This window comes from Sprattus sprattus, assembly GCF_963457725.1.
Source record: "Sprattus sprattus genome assembly, chromosome: 12".
NCBI lineage: Eukaryota > Metazoa > Chordata > Actinopteri > Clupeiformes > Clupeidae > Sprattus > Sprattus sprattus.
In genome coordinates, this window is record NC_137910.1 from 2,813,599 (window position 1) to 2,833,598 (window position 20,000).

The 20,000-nt window shown below is 43.9% G+C and overlaps 1 protein-coding gene across 1 annotated transcript in view; it reads left to right on the forward strand.

The window, feature by feature from the left end:
* cdh23 (cadherin-related 23) overlaps window positions 1-20,000 on the forward strand; it is a gene marked incomplete at both ends in the record, with an annotated part of 283,012 nt that overhangs the window by 189,881 nt on the left and 73,131 nt on the right. Inside the window, 8 exon segments of the mRNA XM_080848547.1 lie at window positions 712-839; window positions 8,001-8,073; window positions 11,023-11,100; window positions 11,103-11,138; window positions 11,765-11,877; window positions 14,156-14,263; window positions 18,369-18,558; window positions 19,510-19,655. Of these exon segments, the coding sequence (XP_080704673.1) occupies window positions 712-839; window positions 8,001-8,073; window positions 11,023-11,100; window positions 11,103-11,138; window positions 11,765-11,877; window positions 14,156-14,263; window positions 18,369-18,558; window positions 19,510-19,655 (872 nt within the window).

The window sequence follows — 20,000 nt, forward strand, 5'->3', positions numbered from 1 at the left end:
TATTTACCGGGCTCATCTCTTTTCAAAGCTGTCGTGTTGTTTTGTGTTTTGACATTTGCACCATTCCTCTGAAGGAAGCCTTATCTGGGGGTGATTTGGGGTGGCAGCCTCACCCCCCCTCACCTCCTCTCCTCTCCCCACGGCACTTTGACACATTCTGAGCACCTGTTCAGAAACCCAGCACTGTATCACTCTCTTCATTTGTTATTCATGAAATGTAATCATCAGAGATAGAACACAAGATTTGGTGGTGAAGAACCTTAGACTGCCATTGCTTGCTTGCCATTTAGACCGGTATCTAAGTGTTGCCTAAGGCGGGTGTGGATATAATATTAGATTTATTATTAAATTATTGTATTTAGGTGCCATTCTGTTGATTGTATTATATTATATCATTATTATCATTATATCATTTTTGCTTTTAAGTTATTTTTGTGTTACGTCCTTAAGATCTCTACCCTTATATTTAGTTTTTCCTATAATTAATAACTTAATATGTGTATTATGACTAATATTTGTATAGTTTATTGTGTATGTTTATTGTTTGCACCAACGTCCCACAAAAAATTCCTGGTAGGTGAAAACCTACTTGGCAGTAAAAACCTTTCTGATTCTGATTCTGATTCTGATTAACCCTTAATGACTGCAAGTGTTGTGATGATAAAGTGTCTTGAGAAGAGAGCACAAATGTGAACCTTTTTCTGTCTGTAGTGATAATGGTCAACAGGCCGCTGGACTATGAGATGGTTCCTGAAGGAGAGATCTATGTGACTGTAATGGCCAAAGACGGGGGGAACCCAGCCCTAAACAGCACTGTCCCCATCACCGTGGAGGTGTTTGTGAGTATAACACCCCCCCCTGACTCTCTCTTAATGGACTAGACCAGCCTCACTGTAATAAATGTGTGTGTTTGTGTGTGTGTGTGTGTGCGTGTGTGCGTGTGAGTGAGTGAGTGATTGATCAGTATTATCTGTTTGAGCATGCTTTCGTGGTTTAATGGTGATTTCCTTCTTCAAATCTGTTATTTATAAACAAAGACTTTACATTAACCCAGGGTCAGTGTAATTAATGCAGTAAGTGACCGGAGCTGTAATCTGTGTAGACTGAGGAAAAGACTTGCTCACTCTCCCGGAGCCACTCACACACACACGCATGTAACACACTCTCCCGGAGCCAGTCACACACACACACGCATGTAACACACTCTCCCTGAGCCACTCACACACACGCGTGTAACACACTCTCCCGGAGCCAGTCACACATACGTGTGGAACACACAGCCACACACACACACAGCCACACACACACACAGCCACACACACACACAGCCACACACACACACAGCCACACACACACACACACACACACACAGCCACACACACACACAGCCACACACACACACAGCCATACACACACACAGCCACACACACACACAGCCCTCAACACTCACAGATTCAGTGCAGAAACAATGCCATGTCATCTGAAACTAACCACACAAGTGCTTTTTCAGTGGCGCGCAAGCTTTTGTTTTGTAGTTTGCAGTGGTGGAAGAAGTACTGAAGTTTAGTACTTAAGTAAAAGTACAAGTACCCAGGAAAATGAAAGTAAAAGTAAAAGTAAAAGTACTACATCAACAATCCTACTTAAGTAAAAAGTAAAAAGTACTCAGTTTTAAATTTACTTTAAAAGTAAAAGTAAAAGTACTCACGCAATAGGTTGTCTTTCAATGTCTAGGCTGTGCCATTTTGATAAAGTAATAGCGACTGGTAATAAATGCCTCTACAGATGTCACTACTAGTAATAATAATTATAAGCAACAACATTTGTTAATTGGAAAGGTTGGTGTACTTATTGGGCCTATTGTCTGTAAAACTGTTCACACTCTATTTTATAATTCTGCAGATGACAAGTTATCTACCAGGGATTATTTGTAAAGTTAATACCATTAAGCCAAACCAATAAAGACACAATTTTGTATCTTTTAATCTTTTATTTAATTGTAAACGTGTAAAAAATGGAAATATGAAAAACAAATGGAGTTGTTAAACTGGTCAATGCAGAGTTTTATGCTCTATTGATTGCAGAAAAGGAAAAAAAAAAACATATTGAGTAACCCAAGACTAGGCATTAAGTTTGCATGCCAGGCAATAACCAGTCAATAAAAAAAGGCAAATCTTCACGTTAGCTTGACATTGCTAAACTTCCAGCTTTATCTTACCACTACGTTAAATAAATAATCAAGGTACAATCGTGTTATTTTGATGCTATTGCTGTTTGTCCACATGTATTTTGCTAGATAACAGTATAAAATCATGTCAGTAACCACATACGATATGCAAAAGTCATAGACATTATCTTAGCATAGCAAGAACTCCGCATAACTCGACCTGTTTCTCCAAATTTGAAGGCGAATTTTTGAAGGGTAGCAACTCCTTTTTTGAGGTAGACAGGAAACGCACTGAAACCTCCACGAGTTGTTCTTGTGGCCTCTGAACTTGAACATGTCCTCAGATGAGGCTGACTCTCAATCCATGCTGAAAAGTTGTTTGTTAGTCAGGCTGTTTGTCGAATGTTTAAGCAAAACAGGCAAGGCTACCGTAGTGCTGCCAGTGCCAAATACACACTCTGCTGTCATTGGAGCTGATAGAGCCACCTGATTGGCTGAAACGTCCTAAAGCAACGCAATCCTTATTTTTGTGTAGGCAACATTTTGGGAAACTGTGTTCATAAAATGTAACGAATAACGACACATATTGTAGAAATGTAGCGGAGTAAAAGTATAGATAATAGCTGCAAAATGTAACGAAGTAAAAGTAAAAAGTATGCACTATTATTTTTACTTAAGTAAAGTACAGATACGTAAAAATGTAACGAAGTACAGTAACGAAGTAAAAATACTTCGTTACATTCCACCACTGGTAGTTTGTCGTCTCTGGTGTGTGTGTGTGTTTGTGTGTGTGTGTGTGTGTGTGTGTGTGTGTCTGTGTCTGTGTCTGTGTCTGTGCGTCTGTGTGCCAGTGCATATGCCTGTGTGTATGTGTGTGTGTGTGTGTGTGTGTATGTGTGTGTGTGTGTGTGTGTGTGTGTGTGTGTGTCATGGTACCCGCGAGGTCTTAAAAACTTGAAAAAGTCTTAAATTTAGTATTCATAATTTAAGGCCTTGAAAAGGTATTATATTTTGTCAACCGGTCTTAAATTTCGTCAACAGGTCTTAAATTTCGTTCATCAAGTCCACATTTGTTTATTGTTCGTTGTGACAACGAATCTTAGTACACCCAAACGTCGCATCCAAAATACCAGGCAACCTGTATATGACTCTGAACTGGCTGAGATGCTGACACGATATGAAGGATAAAACTAGCAAACGTTAGCTATTCACTAGCTGCGCTAGCTAGCTAAACAGTTATCTAGGACACTGCCCTGTCAGGGACAGGGTAATGCTAGTTAATAAGCTTCTGCTATCACAGGCAACAGTGGAGCGGGGCTTTTGGGTGATAAAATAAATTGAAACGTCTAACATTAAAGAACACACTGTTGTACAGGGATGCAACAACAGTTTCAGCGACTCCCGTTTTTTTCACGGCAGTTTGGGTGACTTGATTATAATTTCATCAACACTAATTCTGGATAGTCTCCACCAAACATCAAATCAGCAGCGATTATTTCCCAAACCCTCGAAAGCTGTTGCAATTGAGATTTTAACTTTACTTTCTGCTTGAAGATAAGGTAGCCAGTGGTGGAAGAAGTACTGAAGTTTAGTACTTAAGTAAAAGTACAAGTACCCAGGAAAATGAAAGTAAAAGTAAAAGTAAAAGTACTACATCAACAATCCTACTTAAGTAAAAAGTAAAAAGTACTCAGTTTTAAATTTACTTTAAAAGTAAAAGTAAAAGTACTCACGCAATAGGTTGTCTTTCAATGTCTAGGCTGTGCCATTTTGATAAAGAAATAGCGACTGGTAATAAATGCCTCTACAGATGTCACTACTAGTAATAATAATTATAAGCAACAACATTTGTTAATTGGAAAGGTTGGTGTACTTATTGGGCCTATTGTCTGTAAAACTGTTCACACTCTATTTTATAATTCTGCAGATGACAAGTTATCTACCAGGGATTATTTGTAAAGTTAACACCATTAAGCCAAACCAATAAAGACACAATTTTGTATCTTTTAATCTTTTATTTAATTGTAAACGTGTAAAAAATGGAAATATGAAAAACAAATGGAGTTGTTAAACTGGTCAATGCAGAGTTTTATGCTCTATTGATTGCAGAAAAGGGGGAAAAAAAAACATATTGAGTAACCCAAGACTAGGCATTAAGTTTGCATGCCAGGCAATAACCAGTCAATAAAAAAGGCAAATCTTCACGTTAGCTTGACATTGCTAAACTTCCAGCTTTATCTTACCACTACGTTAAATAAATAATCAAGGTACAATCGTGTTATTTTGATGCTATTGCTGTTTGTCCACATGTATTTTACTAGATAACAGTATAAAATCATGTCAGTAACCACATACGATATGCAAAAGTCATAGACATTAACTTAGCATAGCAAGAACTCAGCATAACTCGACCTGTTTCTCCAAATTTGAAGGCGAATTTTTGAAGGGTAGCAACTCCTTTTTTGAGGTAGACAGGAAACGCACTGAAACCTCCACGAGTTGTTCTTGTGGCCTCTGAACTTGAACATGTCCTCAGATGAGGCTGACTCTCAATCCATGCTGAAAAGTTGTTTGTTAGTCCGGCTGTTTGTCGAATGTTTAAGCAAAACAGGCAAGGCTACCGTAGTGCTGCCAGTGCCAAATACACACTCTGCTGTCATTGGAGCTGATAGAGCCACCTGATTGGCTGAAACGTCCTAAAGCAACGCAATCCATATTTTTGTGTAGGCAACATTTTGGGAAACTGTGTTCATAAAATGTAACGAATAACGACACATATTGTAGAAATGTAGCGGAGTAAAAGTATAGATAATAGCTGCAAAATGTAACGAAGTAAAAGTAAAAAGTATGCACTATTATTTTTACTTAAGTAAAGTACAGATACGTAAAAATGTAACGAAGTACAGTAACGAAGTAAAAATACTTCGTTACATTCCACCACTGAAGGTAGCATAGTGTTGAAGAATGGGTTAGTTGAAATTGGACAACTTTAAATAAATATATGAGATTGAACAACATAAACCCCTATACAGCTAAAATAAATTAACAAGGATAGCAAAACCGATTGATAACGGCAGAAAGGCGTGCAGGACAGGACGTCAGATCACAGTGACACAGGCAGTTTTTTCCCCATTATATGTGAAGGCTGAGATATGACACTTTATTCAGTCTTACTGGTGGTCCTTTTGTAATACCAACAGGTGCACTTGCAGCTACAGTTGCCTATGTACTGTTCACACTACGTGTTTAGCATTACATCGCATAACTATGTTTCTTGATAACAGCTGTTGCCATTTCCACGAGAGGAACATTTGAATGATGTCAAAGTAAAAGTCCAATACTAAACGGTATTTGTTTCCATAACAACAATACAAGTAATATACATTTAACAGCCTATTTTGCTACATTTTTGCTATTTTTATTTGGCATGTTGGTGAGGTTATTATTTTAGAGGACCATTGCTCAATGGTTTTGTTATTTAATGAATGTTTGTTTATTAATAACTTATTTTTAACAAATAACTCAATTATAATTACAAAGAGGGAAATTCGCAACTCTATCACAACTTCCACTTGCTCCCGCAATTTAATAGCAACAAACACCACAAAAACACAGCAACTTTTATGGAAAAGCTCCCGCTATAATAAGTTGGCTGAACTCATCATACTGGATGAACAGATTGCTGCCAAAAGCGCAGAGCTCCAAAGGCTGTAGTAGGATCTGTTGTATTACAACCGCACAGGTTCACCCACAGACGTATCCAGACACGCATGCACACACACACACACACACACACACACACACACATGTACACAAACACACACACACGTCCACCCTTCACAGTTATTGTTTTAAATGGTTCTGTCTTGTGACTACATTTTTTAATTTTATTCATATGCATATCAGGAAAGGTGCGATGTTGGTCTTAAATTTCATCTAAAGTGGTCTTGAAAAGGTCTTAAAAAGTCTTAAATTTGAGATGAAAAATCCTGGGGGTACCCTGGTGTGTGTGTGTGTGTGTGTGTGTGTGTGTGTGTGTGTGTGTGTGTGTGTGTGTGTGTGTGTGTGTGTGTGTGTGTGTGTGTGTGTGCATGCGTTTAATGCTGAATTCTCCCATCCACCCTGGAGCCTTTTGGCAGGACAGTTTATCCATGGATATTTCTCTGTGACATTTCTCCCTCCAGTTACTGTGCCTCTGATTAGCTGTATTTTCCCCTGATGCAGTAGGGGGTCCTCACATCCAGCTTACTCAGTGTGTGTGGGTGGTGTGTGTGTGTGTGTGTGTGTGTGTGTGTGTGTGTGTGTGTGTGTGTGTGTGTGTGTGTGTGTGTGTGTGTGTGTGTGTGTGAGAGTCCGTGTGTGTGTGTGTGTGTGTGTGTGTGTGTGTGTGTGTGTGTGTGTGTGTCATGTTGAAGGGTTTGCTGCATGTGTGTGTGTGAGAGATTTTGTTATTGTGAGCTAGGGCACGTGTGAATGTGCCATTGTTTGTAAATGCCTTTCCTCATGTGTGTTTGTGTGTGAAAGCGATTGAGGGCAAACTGTGTCCCTCTGCAAGGCAGATTTTACACCCTCCAACACACTCCCCCCCTCCACACACACACAAATAGTAAGCCATTTTTTCAATTATATTATACTATTAAATAACCATGGTTGTCTCTTAACCGTTTACACAAAAACAAGAATACTACTTGCTTTTGGGTAAAATGTCCACAATAGAAATAAACCACCAGTTTTATTTAAGTTGGTCAATGTATTTAATGTACAAGACAATTGTACAATACAGTCATACTAACCTGTTGAGGGAATTGTTAAGCAGCACAACAGTAGCAGCACAACAGGGAACCCACTCATAGAACATACGGAACGCCTTCAACTAGGTCATACAGGAAGACTTTAGAGAGTATTAGAAAGGGAAACATATCAAACGAGGAGGGTAGCAAATGGCCACAGCAATGAAATGACAAATAAGTGCATGGCTTTTGTCGCTGCCCTATCTGAGCCCGCTGCCCTATATGAGTCGCGCATGCGTCACTTTGCGACACTGTTGTAGTACAACATGGTAGCAGACTCAGATAGGGCAGCGACAGTGTAAATGAAATGACAAATAAGTACATGGCTAATCTTTAACTGGCTAGCAACACCAACATGCTTGCTGTATTAATTTAGTAGTCAAAGAAATGTGTCCCAAAAATCTGATTCATTTAATTACTCACAGTTCTTCTTTTTTCTTATCGTTTGTTTACTCCCTGCCGGCTAAACCGTATAGGGATGTAGCGTTTATGCACTAATGATATAAGAGAGTGAAACACTGGCACAAAATAACACCAGCAACATGTCTCCTGTGCAGCGAGACTGCCTTCTAAGATGAGGTAGAATGCCCTAATTAGAGTTAAGAGGCCAGAGTTTAAAATGGACGTCAAAACAGTGTACACAAAAGGGCAGAAGGGCACAATGCAGGTCCAGCTCGTTTAAGCTTTGGAATTGATACGCCAGACTAAATTAACCGGAACTAGACTAAAGGGCTTTTAACCTGTATCATACTTTTAAAGGCAAGGTTCTGTAGTGGGATTGGTGAGTTTTCACGGCTTTAAGGCTATTTATGTGGACAGCATGCAGCTTGAGTGTTATTGTTAATGTACGTTTTTGTGGTTTGCCTCTTAACGGTTTCCAGAGTAAACTGGTTATGTGCCTTAACATTCTTCCACGCCTATTGGTCACATGGCTTTTTGGCTTGTTTTTGGGGCAGGGTCAGCTATGTTTTAGCGTGAGTAATTCTCTCATGTCTGGCTTTAATGTGAAACATTTTTATTTTCTTTCCCTCATCTCTTCTCAGGATGAGAATGACAATCCCCCTGAGTTCAGCAAGCCTGCTTACATCGTCAACATTCTGGAGAACATCGTCGCAGGTGTGTCCCACTCGTTCAGAATAACACAGCAATGGTTGCCTGATATCTATAGCTGTGGCCCGTTAGGGTTAAAAGGTTTATAATTACAACACAGCCCAATACATCTGATCCTTTATTTCAAATCTATGTTGGACTCGTAATACTGACAACTACATGGTGGTCAAATCTGTGAGCGCATCTAATCTATTGTTTTCTGAATGTGTAAATCCAGCACACTCGGTGGGTTTATCTGCGCAAGCCCCTTAGAAAACAAAGAGTGTAGTAGTGTGTGTGTGTGTGTGTGTGTGTGTGTGTGTGTGTGTGTGTGTGTGTGTGTGTGTGTGTGTGTGTGTGTGTTAGTAAGTGTGTGTGCTAGTCGACGCAGTAGCCTCGGTGACATCATTAACTCCCTCGGCAGTGTGTTTGTTCGGCAGCCAGTCATTTCCACGGCGACGGCGAGGAGTAATCTTCCTCCACAAACATGTTCCAGCGTATTCAATTACCCCCAGTGTTTATGCAGCCAGGGCAGGAGTGCATATGCCTGTGTCTGTGTGTGTGTGTGTGTGTGTGTGTGTGTGTGTGTGTGTGTGTGTGTGTGTGTGTGTGTGTGTGTGTGTGTGTGTGTACCCCCAGTGTTTCTGCAGCCAGGGCAGGAGTGCATATGCCTGTGTGTGTGTGTGTGTGTGTGTGTGTGTGTGTGTGTGTGTGTGTGTGTGTGTGTGTGTGTGTGTGTGTGTGTGTGTGTGTGTGTGTGTGTGTGTGTGTGTGTGTGTGTGTGTGTGTGTGTGTGTGTGTGTGTGTGTGTGTGTGTGTGTGCAGCCAGGGCAGGAGCCTCCCGGTCACATACATGCAGACTGACACCCTGCTTCACTCCTCCTCCTCCCCCCTCGTCCCCACCGCTGCCACTGGCCATGATGTCGCCCTTTTGTTTCGTCCCCTTCAGGTGTCCAGACAGGACGTAAATTGAGTGTTCACCACACAGTTGGCATAGAGAGAGATAGTGAGAGTGAGAGAGAGGGGGAGAGAGAGCGAAAGAGTGAGAGTGTTTGTGTGTGAAAAACAGAGAGCAAAAAAAGAGAGATGCTTTCGTATGCATTTATTCCGACAAACGCTTTCAACCCAGACAATGGACTCTTCCCTCCCGTCACCCGAGGAAATGAGATTTGGGGTTGGCTGGTGCCTGCAGCCCGCCGGCCGCTCCGACTCGGCCCAGTGTGTGCCACCCTCCATGCCTCCGGGCCGAAAGGAGGTGCTTTCGACGGGGAGAGGGCCGCGCGCCGCGTGCCCTCGACGCCTTCGGCTCAGCGGCTCTCGGGGTATTGATCGGGGGCCTCCGCCAGGCGGCAGCGACGGCATGCCAAACACGCCGCTAATCCCCCGATCCATAAGCCCCTCAAACGCACTCGCTCAATGCTGCTCGTCGAGCTATTGACTGCATCTGTTTTTAGAATTGGCCCTGTTGGTTTCTCTCTCTCTCTTTCTCTCTTTCTCTCTGTCTGTCTGTCTGTCTCTCTCTCTCTCTCTTTCTCTCTGTCTCTCTCTCTCTCTCTCTGTCTCTCTGTCTCTCTGTCTCTCTCTCTCTCTCTCTCTCTTCCTCTCTGTCTGTCCGTCTCTCTGTCTCTCTCTCTCTCTCTCTGTCTCTCTCTCTGTCTCTCTCTGACTGTCTGTCTCTCTCTCTTTCTCTCTGTCTCTCTCTCTCTCTTTCTCTCTGGCTCTCTCTCTCTTCCTCTCTGTCTCTCTTTCTTTCTCTCTGTCTGTCTCTCTTTCTCTCTAGTTCTCTCACTCTCTGTATCTTTTCATTGCTCTCCCCATCGCTGTATGTGTGCGTGGGTCATTATTGGTCCTGCTGTTACTTCCTTTATCTCTCCGTCTGCTCCGTGTTGTTGTGGTTGTCGTTGTTGTCTTTCTTTTGTTCTCACCAGATTCTCGCTGTCTCTTGTCTGTCTTCTACTCTAAAGCCCTCCCTCCCTCCCAACCGCACACACACACACACACACGCAACCCACCCTTCCTCCACTGTTTTCAATTTCTGTAAAGCCTCACTGGGCTGAATAATATTTCTTTTGTCGGAGCTCTTTTAGAATATAAACAGCCAAAGACAAACAGAAGGATGTGACTAAGTGAGTATTACTCTACCAGCCCACCCAGTTACAACACAGTCCCTTAAGACAGTCCCCTTCAGGGAGAAGTTTTCATCTTCACTTAAGACACACACACTCTGTCTACACACACACACACAGACACACACACTCTGTCTACAATAGAGCTTCCAACAAAAGGTCCTGGATAAACGAACATACGGTCCCATGTGTCTGTCTTTCAGTGTGGAACCATATGTAGGGTAGAACCATGTTCCCACCCCACCCCCCATACACACACACACACACACTCACACACACACATACACACACACACACACACTCACACTCACACTCACACACACACACACACACACACACACATATGTAGGGTAGAACCATGTGGCCATGAAAAGGGTTTGGCAGGAAAGCAGGAAGTTTTCCTCGTTTCTCTCTGCAGCAAAATAGCATAGGAAGAATGCACTGCAGTTACATTCAAGGATTTGTTCCATTCTCCGTCATGCGTCATTCATTCTTCTCTTTTCCTCTCTGCTCTCTCACTCTCTCACAACCTCCACACACACACACACACACACACACACACACACACACACACACAAACACCCAACACACACATACACACACAAACACCCTCACACACATACACACACACACACACCCGCACACACATACACACACACACACACACACACACACACACACACACACACACACATACACACACACACACACACACACACACACACACACACACACACACACACACACACCACATACACCCACACACACCCACACACACACACACACACACACACACACACACACACACACACACTGTCACATTCACGCCCATGCTGTCTGTCTGTTTCAGGAGCTACAGTGTTGTTTGTGAACGCGACAGACAAGGATGCGTCTCGGGAGTTTGGGCAGGCCTCACTCATCTACTCGCTTCAGGCTCGTCTCAGTTCCGCCTCAACACACGCTCAGGTCTTTAAAGCTTTAGAGTGTGTGTGTGTGTGTGTGTGTGTGTGTGTGTGTGTGTGTGTGTGTGTGTGTGTGTGTGTGTGTGTGTGTGTGTGTGTGTGTGTGTGTGTGTGTGCTCTGTGCCTTTAGATCACATGTGTGATGGCAGCTACGTGTCCTGCATGGACTCCATCCACACCGTAGAAACCATACCCTGGAGTGAGGAGCACAGTAATTAAACATATAACAGTGTGCATGTGTGTGTGTGTGCGTGTGTGTGTGTGTGTGCGTGTGTGTGTGTGTGTGTGTGTGTGTGTGTGTGTGTGCGTGAGTGCGTGCATGCGTGCGTGCGTGCGTGCATGCGTGCGTGCATGTGTGTGTGTGTGTATGCTAGTGTGTGTGTGTATGCTAGTGTGTGTGTGTGTGTGCGTCCGTGCGTGCATGCGTGCGTGAGTGCGAGCGTGCGAGTGTGTGTGTGTGTGTATGCTAGTGTGTGTGTGCATGCTAGTGTGTGTGTGTGTGTGTGTGTGAGTGTGTGTGTGTGTGCAGTCATACCAGTGTGTACATCCTTGTTTCCATGTGTAGGTCAGTATATGTGCATGGTGTGTGTTTGTGTCTATGTCAGTTCAAATAGTATTGCTTTATCACAGGCGAGATCACCACCACAGCCTTGCTGGACCGTGAGGTGAAGTCCGAGTACATCCTGATCGTGCGTGCAGTGGACGGAGGGGTGGGTCCCCTGCAGAAGACCGGCATCGCTACGGTAACCGCATCCCCATCCCTGTCCCAGCTGCTCACCACGGAGAGGCTCATTAAGCAGCGGAACTATCTATAGCCTGTTGAAGAATTACACATGGCTTAATTATTACATTTCAGTAGACTCCAGCACAACAGGGATGGCCAAATTAAAAAGGATCACACACACCACACACACTCACCCATACACACACACACAAACACACACACACAGAGATCACACTCATGTCTCTTACAAGCAGAGTGTGTGAACAGCACCCGGCCACCAGCTTTAAGGTTACTTAAAAACTAAGACACGTCAGTGTAAATTGAGCTCTGTCTGCAGTAGGACTGTAAGCTAGACCAAATGAATCCATGTTGGTAGGCATGATTGTGAGTCCATTAGGATGCCCAGTACACACACACACACACACACACACACACACACACACACACACATTAGTATGCCCAGTGGGTTTAAGGAGATTCTAAGTATCTGATTAGGATTTAGTGTGTGTTGCTCAGCCTTGCGGTTTCACTCCATTTGCCATTTCTTATCTGGTGAGCTTCACAAACCCCCCGCCCCCCCACCCCACCCCCTAACAGGGATGGCAGGGTGCCGGTGGAGAGGTGGGTAGAGGTGTGGGGACAGGGGGGTGGGGAGACAGTCATTTTCTGACAGAGGAGTATCATCATTTCAAAGTGATGAGAGGGGTTCTACTTTGTGATGCTCTCTCCTCTAGTCGGGATGGAAGTGTCAGTCAAAGCGGCTTCTGTCTCTTGGGGCTCTGTCTTGATGCGCTGTGACTACACTGTCTGTTTGTCGCCATTGAATTTTTTTAAAGGTAGAGTAGGCAATGTTTGAAAAAGCAAGAAAGAGTAAACTAGATTCTAGAAAGTAAACAACCGAAGAAATCAAAGCCCCTCAGGCTTCCCTCCCAAGGGTCCACAAGAGAGAGCATTTAGCATTGAGGAGAAGAGTGCATCGTCATCACTTTACGTATCCAGCTACCTCATGTCTTATTCACATGTAAAAAAGCAACATCAACACATTTGTCCCATTCATAGCCAATATAGACTAACTAAAGATAATTACCCCCAAACGACACTTTGCTCACAACTACGATGTAGACACCCGCGAACATTGAGCGTTACACAGATAGATGGGTACATTTCGCATAAACATAGCTACATAGACTACTAGCTTGCACAGGGTAGCTAATGTTAGTGTTGAGCTAATAGCTACATAGTAAGCTAGCTACGTTGGCTACATAGTTCAGGAATGTAACATATAACCCCAAAAATAAACCAGACAATTACCTGTCCAATAGAAATGCAGCAACCATGGCATCACCTTTCAGGCCCTCCCTCAGTTGTCGTCATGTCGCCAGTTGTCCTTTCATGTTGGGGCTGCGTTGGGTTGAAGAGCTAGTTTATAGCTAGTTATGCTAACAGCTGTTATGTATCTATTCTGTATGCATTCTGTAAAGCAGAAGGATGCTATAAAAATACAATTTATTATCATCGTTGAGAGGCCACACCGATACTGATTCTGGTTTGACCTCTTGCTTTATCCAACCTCTTTTTTGGTCGTAGCCTTTTCTCCTTATGGCTTTTTCTTTTCTTCTGTTCTGTTTAGCAGTGCAAGCTGTTGGTATTGGTTGAAACTGGACATTTTTGCTACACTTTCTCTACCATTCTTGTGCGACTAGCTCCCTAGCTTTATCAATATGTCTGCCTAGCCTTGTGGAAAACATATTGATAAAGCTACACACACGCAGTGTGTAGTGCATGGGCGGAGTGCACTCACATCTGTAAGGCCATCCAATTTTCATTCGGGCAAATTAAATGATTTTTACACAGATGACAGATTTGTTTTAATTGTCAAAGCATTTCATTTACTTTGTTCATTGGATGTAAAGAGAAGTTCAAGAAATATAACAAAAAATTATTCTGAAACACATTGCCTGCCCAACCTTTAAAAGTCTTTTTTTATGCAGAGTATGTTTCCCTGCTCATGTTGGTTTCCTTGTTCAAACGTGTACACTCAAAGTGTCCTTGAGGCTGGGGAAGAGCTGTTCATGTTACTACTACTAATACTTATATCTGATCTATGGTGAAGTTCTTGGTGATGGAAAGGAAATAGTGCACTGCTCTGAAGATACATAGGAATGTCTCACAGTTTACATGATTCCATCTGTTGTATCATATACATTTACTTTGTGTTGAAGGTGCTTGAAAGGTTTATGGTGATAAATGATCACGCCACCCATCCCCATCTATCCACCATCTCTCTGTTCCCACAGGTGAACGTCACCATCCTGGACATCAACGACAACGCCCCCCTGTGGCGAGACGAGCCATACAACGCCAACGTGGTGGAGATGAGCCCTATCAACACCGACGTTATCACGGTGAGCAGAGCCCCCTTCACACACACACACACACACACACACACACACACATACACACACACACACACACAACACCGACGTTATCACGGTGAGCAGAGCCCCCTTCACACACACACACACACAGACGCACAGACACAGACACACACACACACACAATCACACACACACACACACACACACACACACACACACACACACAGACACACACACACACACACACACACGCACACACGCACACACACACACACACACACACCACACACACACACACACACACACACAGACACACACACACACACACACACACACACACACACACACACACACACACACACACACACACACACACACACACACACACAACACAGACGTTATCACGGTGAGCAGAGCCCCCTTCAGGCTGCTGTCCGCCTCACTCTGCAGTACACCTGCGCTCAGTGGGGAGGGCTGCACAGGCTCAGACTCCTCAATTGTGTTGTTGTTTTTCTGTTGGGCTATCAAAGAGAATATGGATGCTGATACCCGTGCCCTAAAACAATGGGAGTCTCACTCTTCAAAGTGCATGTGCTTTACTTGAGGTAGTGGAACATGTATTGCATCATGGCAAGTCTGAGTTTCTCTCTTTTTTGGGGGTAAACTAAGTAGTGAAAAAAAAAAAAAAAAAAAAAAAAAAAACTTGATATATTATCACCTGACAAATGTCGTATGCTAACAAGGAATATATAATACTATTGAATACTTCACCCTGTGGGGATTTTATTGGACATTGCACATTCAGGTCCAGAGACCATTCTTCCTTTAGCCACTCTAACTTAAGCAGACACTGAGGCCACTTAGTTAAACATGGCTCTGAGAAGGACCACACACACACTCACACTCACACTCACACTCTCACACACACACACACACACACACACACACACACACACACACACACACACACATTCAGACTGAACAGGACCTACGTAGCTCCATACACAGGGTGCATAGGGTGCAGTGTCAGACAGGAGCAGGTCGACAGGGAGACCCTGGGTCGTAAACAGCAAGGGAGTTGAGGTGTTCTAGCTCCCCACCCTTTGTCCTGTTAGTGTCTTTGGTGCTGCGCTATTGCTAATTAAGCCTCTGGATGTCCATTCATTAGTGCGGTGCCAGCAAGCGTAATTAAGGAGATCTGATTGCTAATTAAAATGTAGCCTGCAGTCAAACGCATTGGTAATTACCCCACTGGTCGCCTGATGGAGTGAGGAGACTGCAGTCTCTCAGAATGTGGACGACGGAGGAATGGAGAGAAAGAGGAGAGAGAAAGATGAAAGAGAAGAGAGGTGGAGGTTTGGGGGGGAAAGAAGAGAGGATTTCCAAGGAGAGGAGAATGAAGCCAGAAGGTTTGAGAAGAGGTGAGATTAGAAAGGAGAGGGAAGATTTAGAGGGTGGACAGGCTTTTGTCTATCCTATTCTGTTTTCTCACAGTTTGACTCTGTGCAACGGTAGCTAACTGAACTAGACCAACTTGACTGAGTCTTTTCAGACTGTTGAACCTTAATCTGCTCAGTTCAGGGGTCTTACGCAGGTGGAATAATCACTTTTTGCCAGCACACACATCTTTAGTATTGGAAACATAATTCAACTTGAAACCATCAAGCTACTGTCCATTTAGCTACAGAAGCCATGTCACCACGCCTCGGGCAAGGCTACAGAAACTGGTTGAGAGAGAGAGAGTGAGATAGAGAGAGAGAGAGAGAGAAGAGAGAGAGAAAGATATAGATAATTAAACACAGCTTTAAATTCTGCTACCCAAGTGCTGATTATATCTAATTCAGCTCGATTAACGGTCTAGTCTTTTTTTCCCTGTCTGTTGCAGAGCGCGCACACACACACACACACACACACACACACACACACACACACACACACACACACACACACACTGTTGCACAGCATTACTTTAGCTGAGCGTCGCTTGCTCACTCTGAGGGCTCAGAGTTCAACAAGCATGGCAAATGTAGACATGTTCCCCCAGAGATTTTAGCTGCTGGATTCAAATCGATTCGATCAACTTAACCTATCATTGCCGTCTGTGAAGCTGGTTTTTGACCTGATGTCTTCTTTCATTTTGCCCTCTCTTTACAGTCTCTCTCTCTCTCTCTCTCTCTCTCTCTCTCTCTCTCTCTCTCTCTCTCTCTCTCTCCATCTCCTCCTCTCTCTGTGGCTCTGTGTGTGTGTGTGTGTGTGTCTGTGTAGGTGTGTGTGTGTGTGTGTGTGTGTGTGTGTGTGTGTGTGTCTGTGTCTGTGTGTGTGTCTGTGTGTGTGTCTGTGTTCCTGAGCAATATTCTAATTGATGAGCCACAGCAATGCCTGTTCGCCCACTTAATAATTCAACCTCCCTCTCAACCTTTGACCAGTTAAGCAGTTTCCAGCGTTTCTTCGACGGTGGCGTGAATAATTGATGGCCTCTTTAAAAAACACACGGCGCGTTGCCCAGTCTCCACGCGAATAAGTCTGTGCATAAATCACACACCCAGGCATCCTGTGGAGATGGCGTGGCATGATTGAATTTCCCCCTCACTCCTCAAGACGCTGGTCCAGAGCAGAATCTCCATACACGGGAGCCTGACCTGAAAGGCTGTGGTGGAACTTTATGTGATGATTAGATTACAATGCCTTCACCGTGTATTTGATTTTATGCTCACATAATGTACTAGTCGTGATTTGTCTCCTGTTGCCTCCGCTTATTATTCAAACCCTTATGTTTTACCCCTCTCTCTCTGTGTGTGTGTGTGTGTGTGTGTGTGTCTGTGTGTATGTTTTACCCCTCTCTCTCTGTGTGTGTGTGTGTGTGTGTGTGTCTGTGTGTATGTTTTACCCCTCTCTCTCTGTGTGTGTGTGTGTGTGTGTGTGTGTCTGTGTGTATGTTTTACCCCTCTCTCTCTGTGTGTGTGTGTGTGTGTGTGTGTGTCTGTGTGTATGTTTTACCCCTCTCTCTCTGTGTGTGTGTGTGTGTGTGTGTGTGTCTGTGTGTATGTTTTACCCCTCTCTCTCTGTGTGTGTGTGTGTGTGTGTGTGTGTGTGTGTCTGTGTGTATGTTTTACCCCTCTCTCTCTGTGTGTGTGTGTGTGTGTGTGTGTCTGTGTGTATGTTTTACCCCTCTCTCTCTGTGTGTGTGTGTGTGTGTGTGTGTCTGTGTGTATGTTTTACCCCTCTCTCTCTCTGTGTGTGTGTGTGTGTGTGTGTGTCTGTGTGTATGTTTTACCCCTCTCTCTCTCTCTCTGTGTGTGTGTGTGTGTGTGTGTGTCTGTGTGTATGTTTTACCCCTCTCTCTCTCTCTGTGTGTGTGTGTGTGTGTGTGTGTGTCTGTGTGTATGTTTTACCCCTCTCTCTGCTACCACCACCTGTTGCATCTTTGTCTTTCACTTCTGGTTATTTTAACCGGTTTATTTCTCATTTAACTGGTCTATTTCTCATTTAACCGGTCTATTTATTTTCATTATCCTGTTTGTATTTTTGTCCTCTTACCTCTATCTTCTAACTTCCTTCATTTTCTCTGATTGTTCTTTTTTAACTCCTGTTATTTCCATTCATCCTCTTCTCTCTTTTCCTTCATCTCCTGTCCTTCTCTTCTCTTTCTCTTCTCCTGCTTTACTATCATCCACTCATTTAATTTGCGTCCCTCTTCTCCTCTCCTCTCTCTTGTCTTTCTCTTCTCCAACTATCATCCACTCACTCACTCATCCACTCCTTCTTCTCCTCTCCTCTCTTCTCTTTCTCTTCTCGGACTACCATCCACTCATTCACTCATCCACTCCTTCTTCTCCTCTCCTCTCCTCTTCTCTTTCTCTTCTCGGACTACCATCCACTCATTCACTCATCCACTCCTCCTTCTCCTCTCCTCTCTTCTCTTTCTCTTCTCCAACTATCATCCACTCATTCACTCATCCACTCCTTTTTCTCCTCTCCTCTCTCTTCTCTTTCTCTTCTCGGACTATCATCCACTCATTCACTCATCCACTCCTTCTTCTCCTCTCCTCTCCTCTCCTCTCTTCTCCTCTCCTCTCCTCTCCTCTCTTCTCCTCTCTCCTCTCCTCTCCTCTCCTCTGTGTTCCCTGCTCAGGTGTTGGCAGTGGACCCAGACTACGGGGACAATGGCACAGTGGTGTACTCCATCAGCCCCCCCAACCCCTTCTACACCATCAACAGCACCACGGGCAAGATCCGCACCAGCGGCGCCGTGTTGGACCGCGAGAGCTCCAACCCCCGCACCACACAGCTCATGAGGACGATCGTTATCTCCGCCTTGGACCGTGAGTCTTACACATACGTCTCTCTCCCTCACACACACACATACACACACTAGCTGCCTTTACTGGCCAGTTGACCACCATTTAATGGAAGTTTCAAGAGCAATTCTCTTTGTGCACTGCAGGAGATATTACCACCAACTATTCCCCAAATGTAGAGATGAATGAAGTCTCTCTGAAGTCTCTCCATAGGGGAATGAACCTTGCACAGAACGAAACTGTTAAGCCTCCTCACATACTCCAGTGACCTCCGATAGTCTCCTGTCCCAGTCACCGTTACTCACTGTTGAATGTGTGAAAGACTGCTTTAGGGCTACTCTGTGTTGCCTCATTGACACATGCACATACATAGTTCCTGCAGTGTTGACTGGGATATAATGTGTGTGTGTGTGTGTGTGTGTGTGTGTGTGTGTGCGATAGTGTTTCAGAGCTCTTGGTGTCTCAGCATGGCAATGCAGATAATCTGGGTTTCTCTTGCTGCTGATCGGTGGATAGCTCTGGGCCACATCTCATCAAACACTGTTTTTTTTCACTGGCTCTGCAATTTTGCAGTTGGCTTTGTGTGTTCAGTGTGGGTGTGTGTCTGATGGATACGTGTGTGTGTGTGTGTGTGTGTGTGTGTGTGTGTGTGTGTGTGTGTGTGTGTGTGTGTGTATGTGTAGGAAGGTTGGTGCTTCTCAAATCCCTAAACGTCCCTTATTCACTGTGTTGTTCTGACGTTGTCATGGCACCCTGAGTAGCCACTTTGCTGGCCTTGCATACCAAAAAAAATGGTCCTGGTACAAATCAATGTCAGTACAGCAACAATTTAATGTTGACTCTGAACTTCTCAATGCTCTAGTTAAAGTATTGAGCTGTTTCAACAGATATTCACCTGCCTAAACTTGCCCTTGGGTGTTTGAGAGTTTCTGCAGACTGATCTATACTTGTATGTATGTCTGACGCCATCTACAGGTGGCACACCGTCTCTGCAGTCTACCGCCAGCACCACTGTGTATGTCAACCTCCTGGACCTCAACGACAACGACCCCGCCTTCCTCAACCTCCCATTCGTTGCCGAGGTGCCAGAGGGCCTCCCGATTGGTTCATCTGTGTTCAGAGTGAGTGTCTAATTACAGTAATAAGTTGACAGTGAATGACAGAGAGTGTGTGGTACAGCACTGAACAATGGGCTGATAATGAATGGGAAATATAGGCATTACCGAACAGGGTCAACCTTCTTTTATGAACAGTCTTTTAAAATATTCAGAATAGAATGACGTTATCTACAATCAGTGTTTTAATTAGAGATAAGTGATGTAGGGTCATACCATGTCAAATCCCCGAAAGGTCCCCACGTGACCTCCTCAGTCTTCTCCAAAAGTGTATCATGCATTCCTGTAGTACAGACATATAAGTTACATAGCCCAATACCAAATGATAACAAAAGTATGCTATAGCATTTT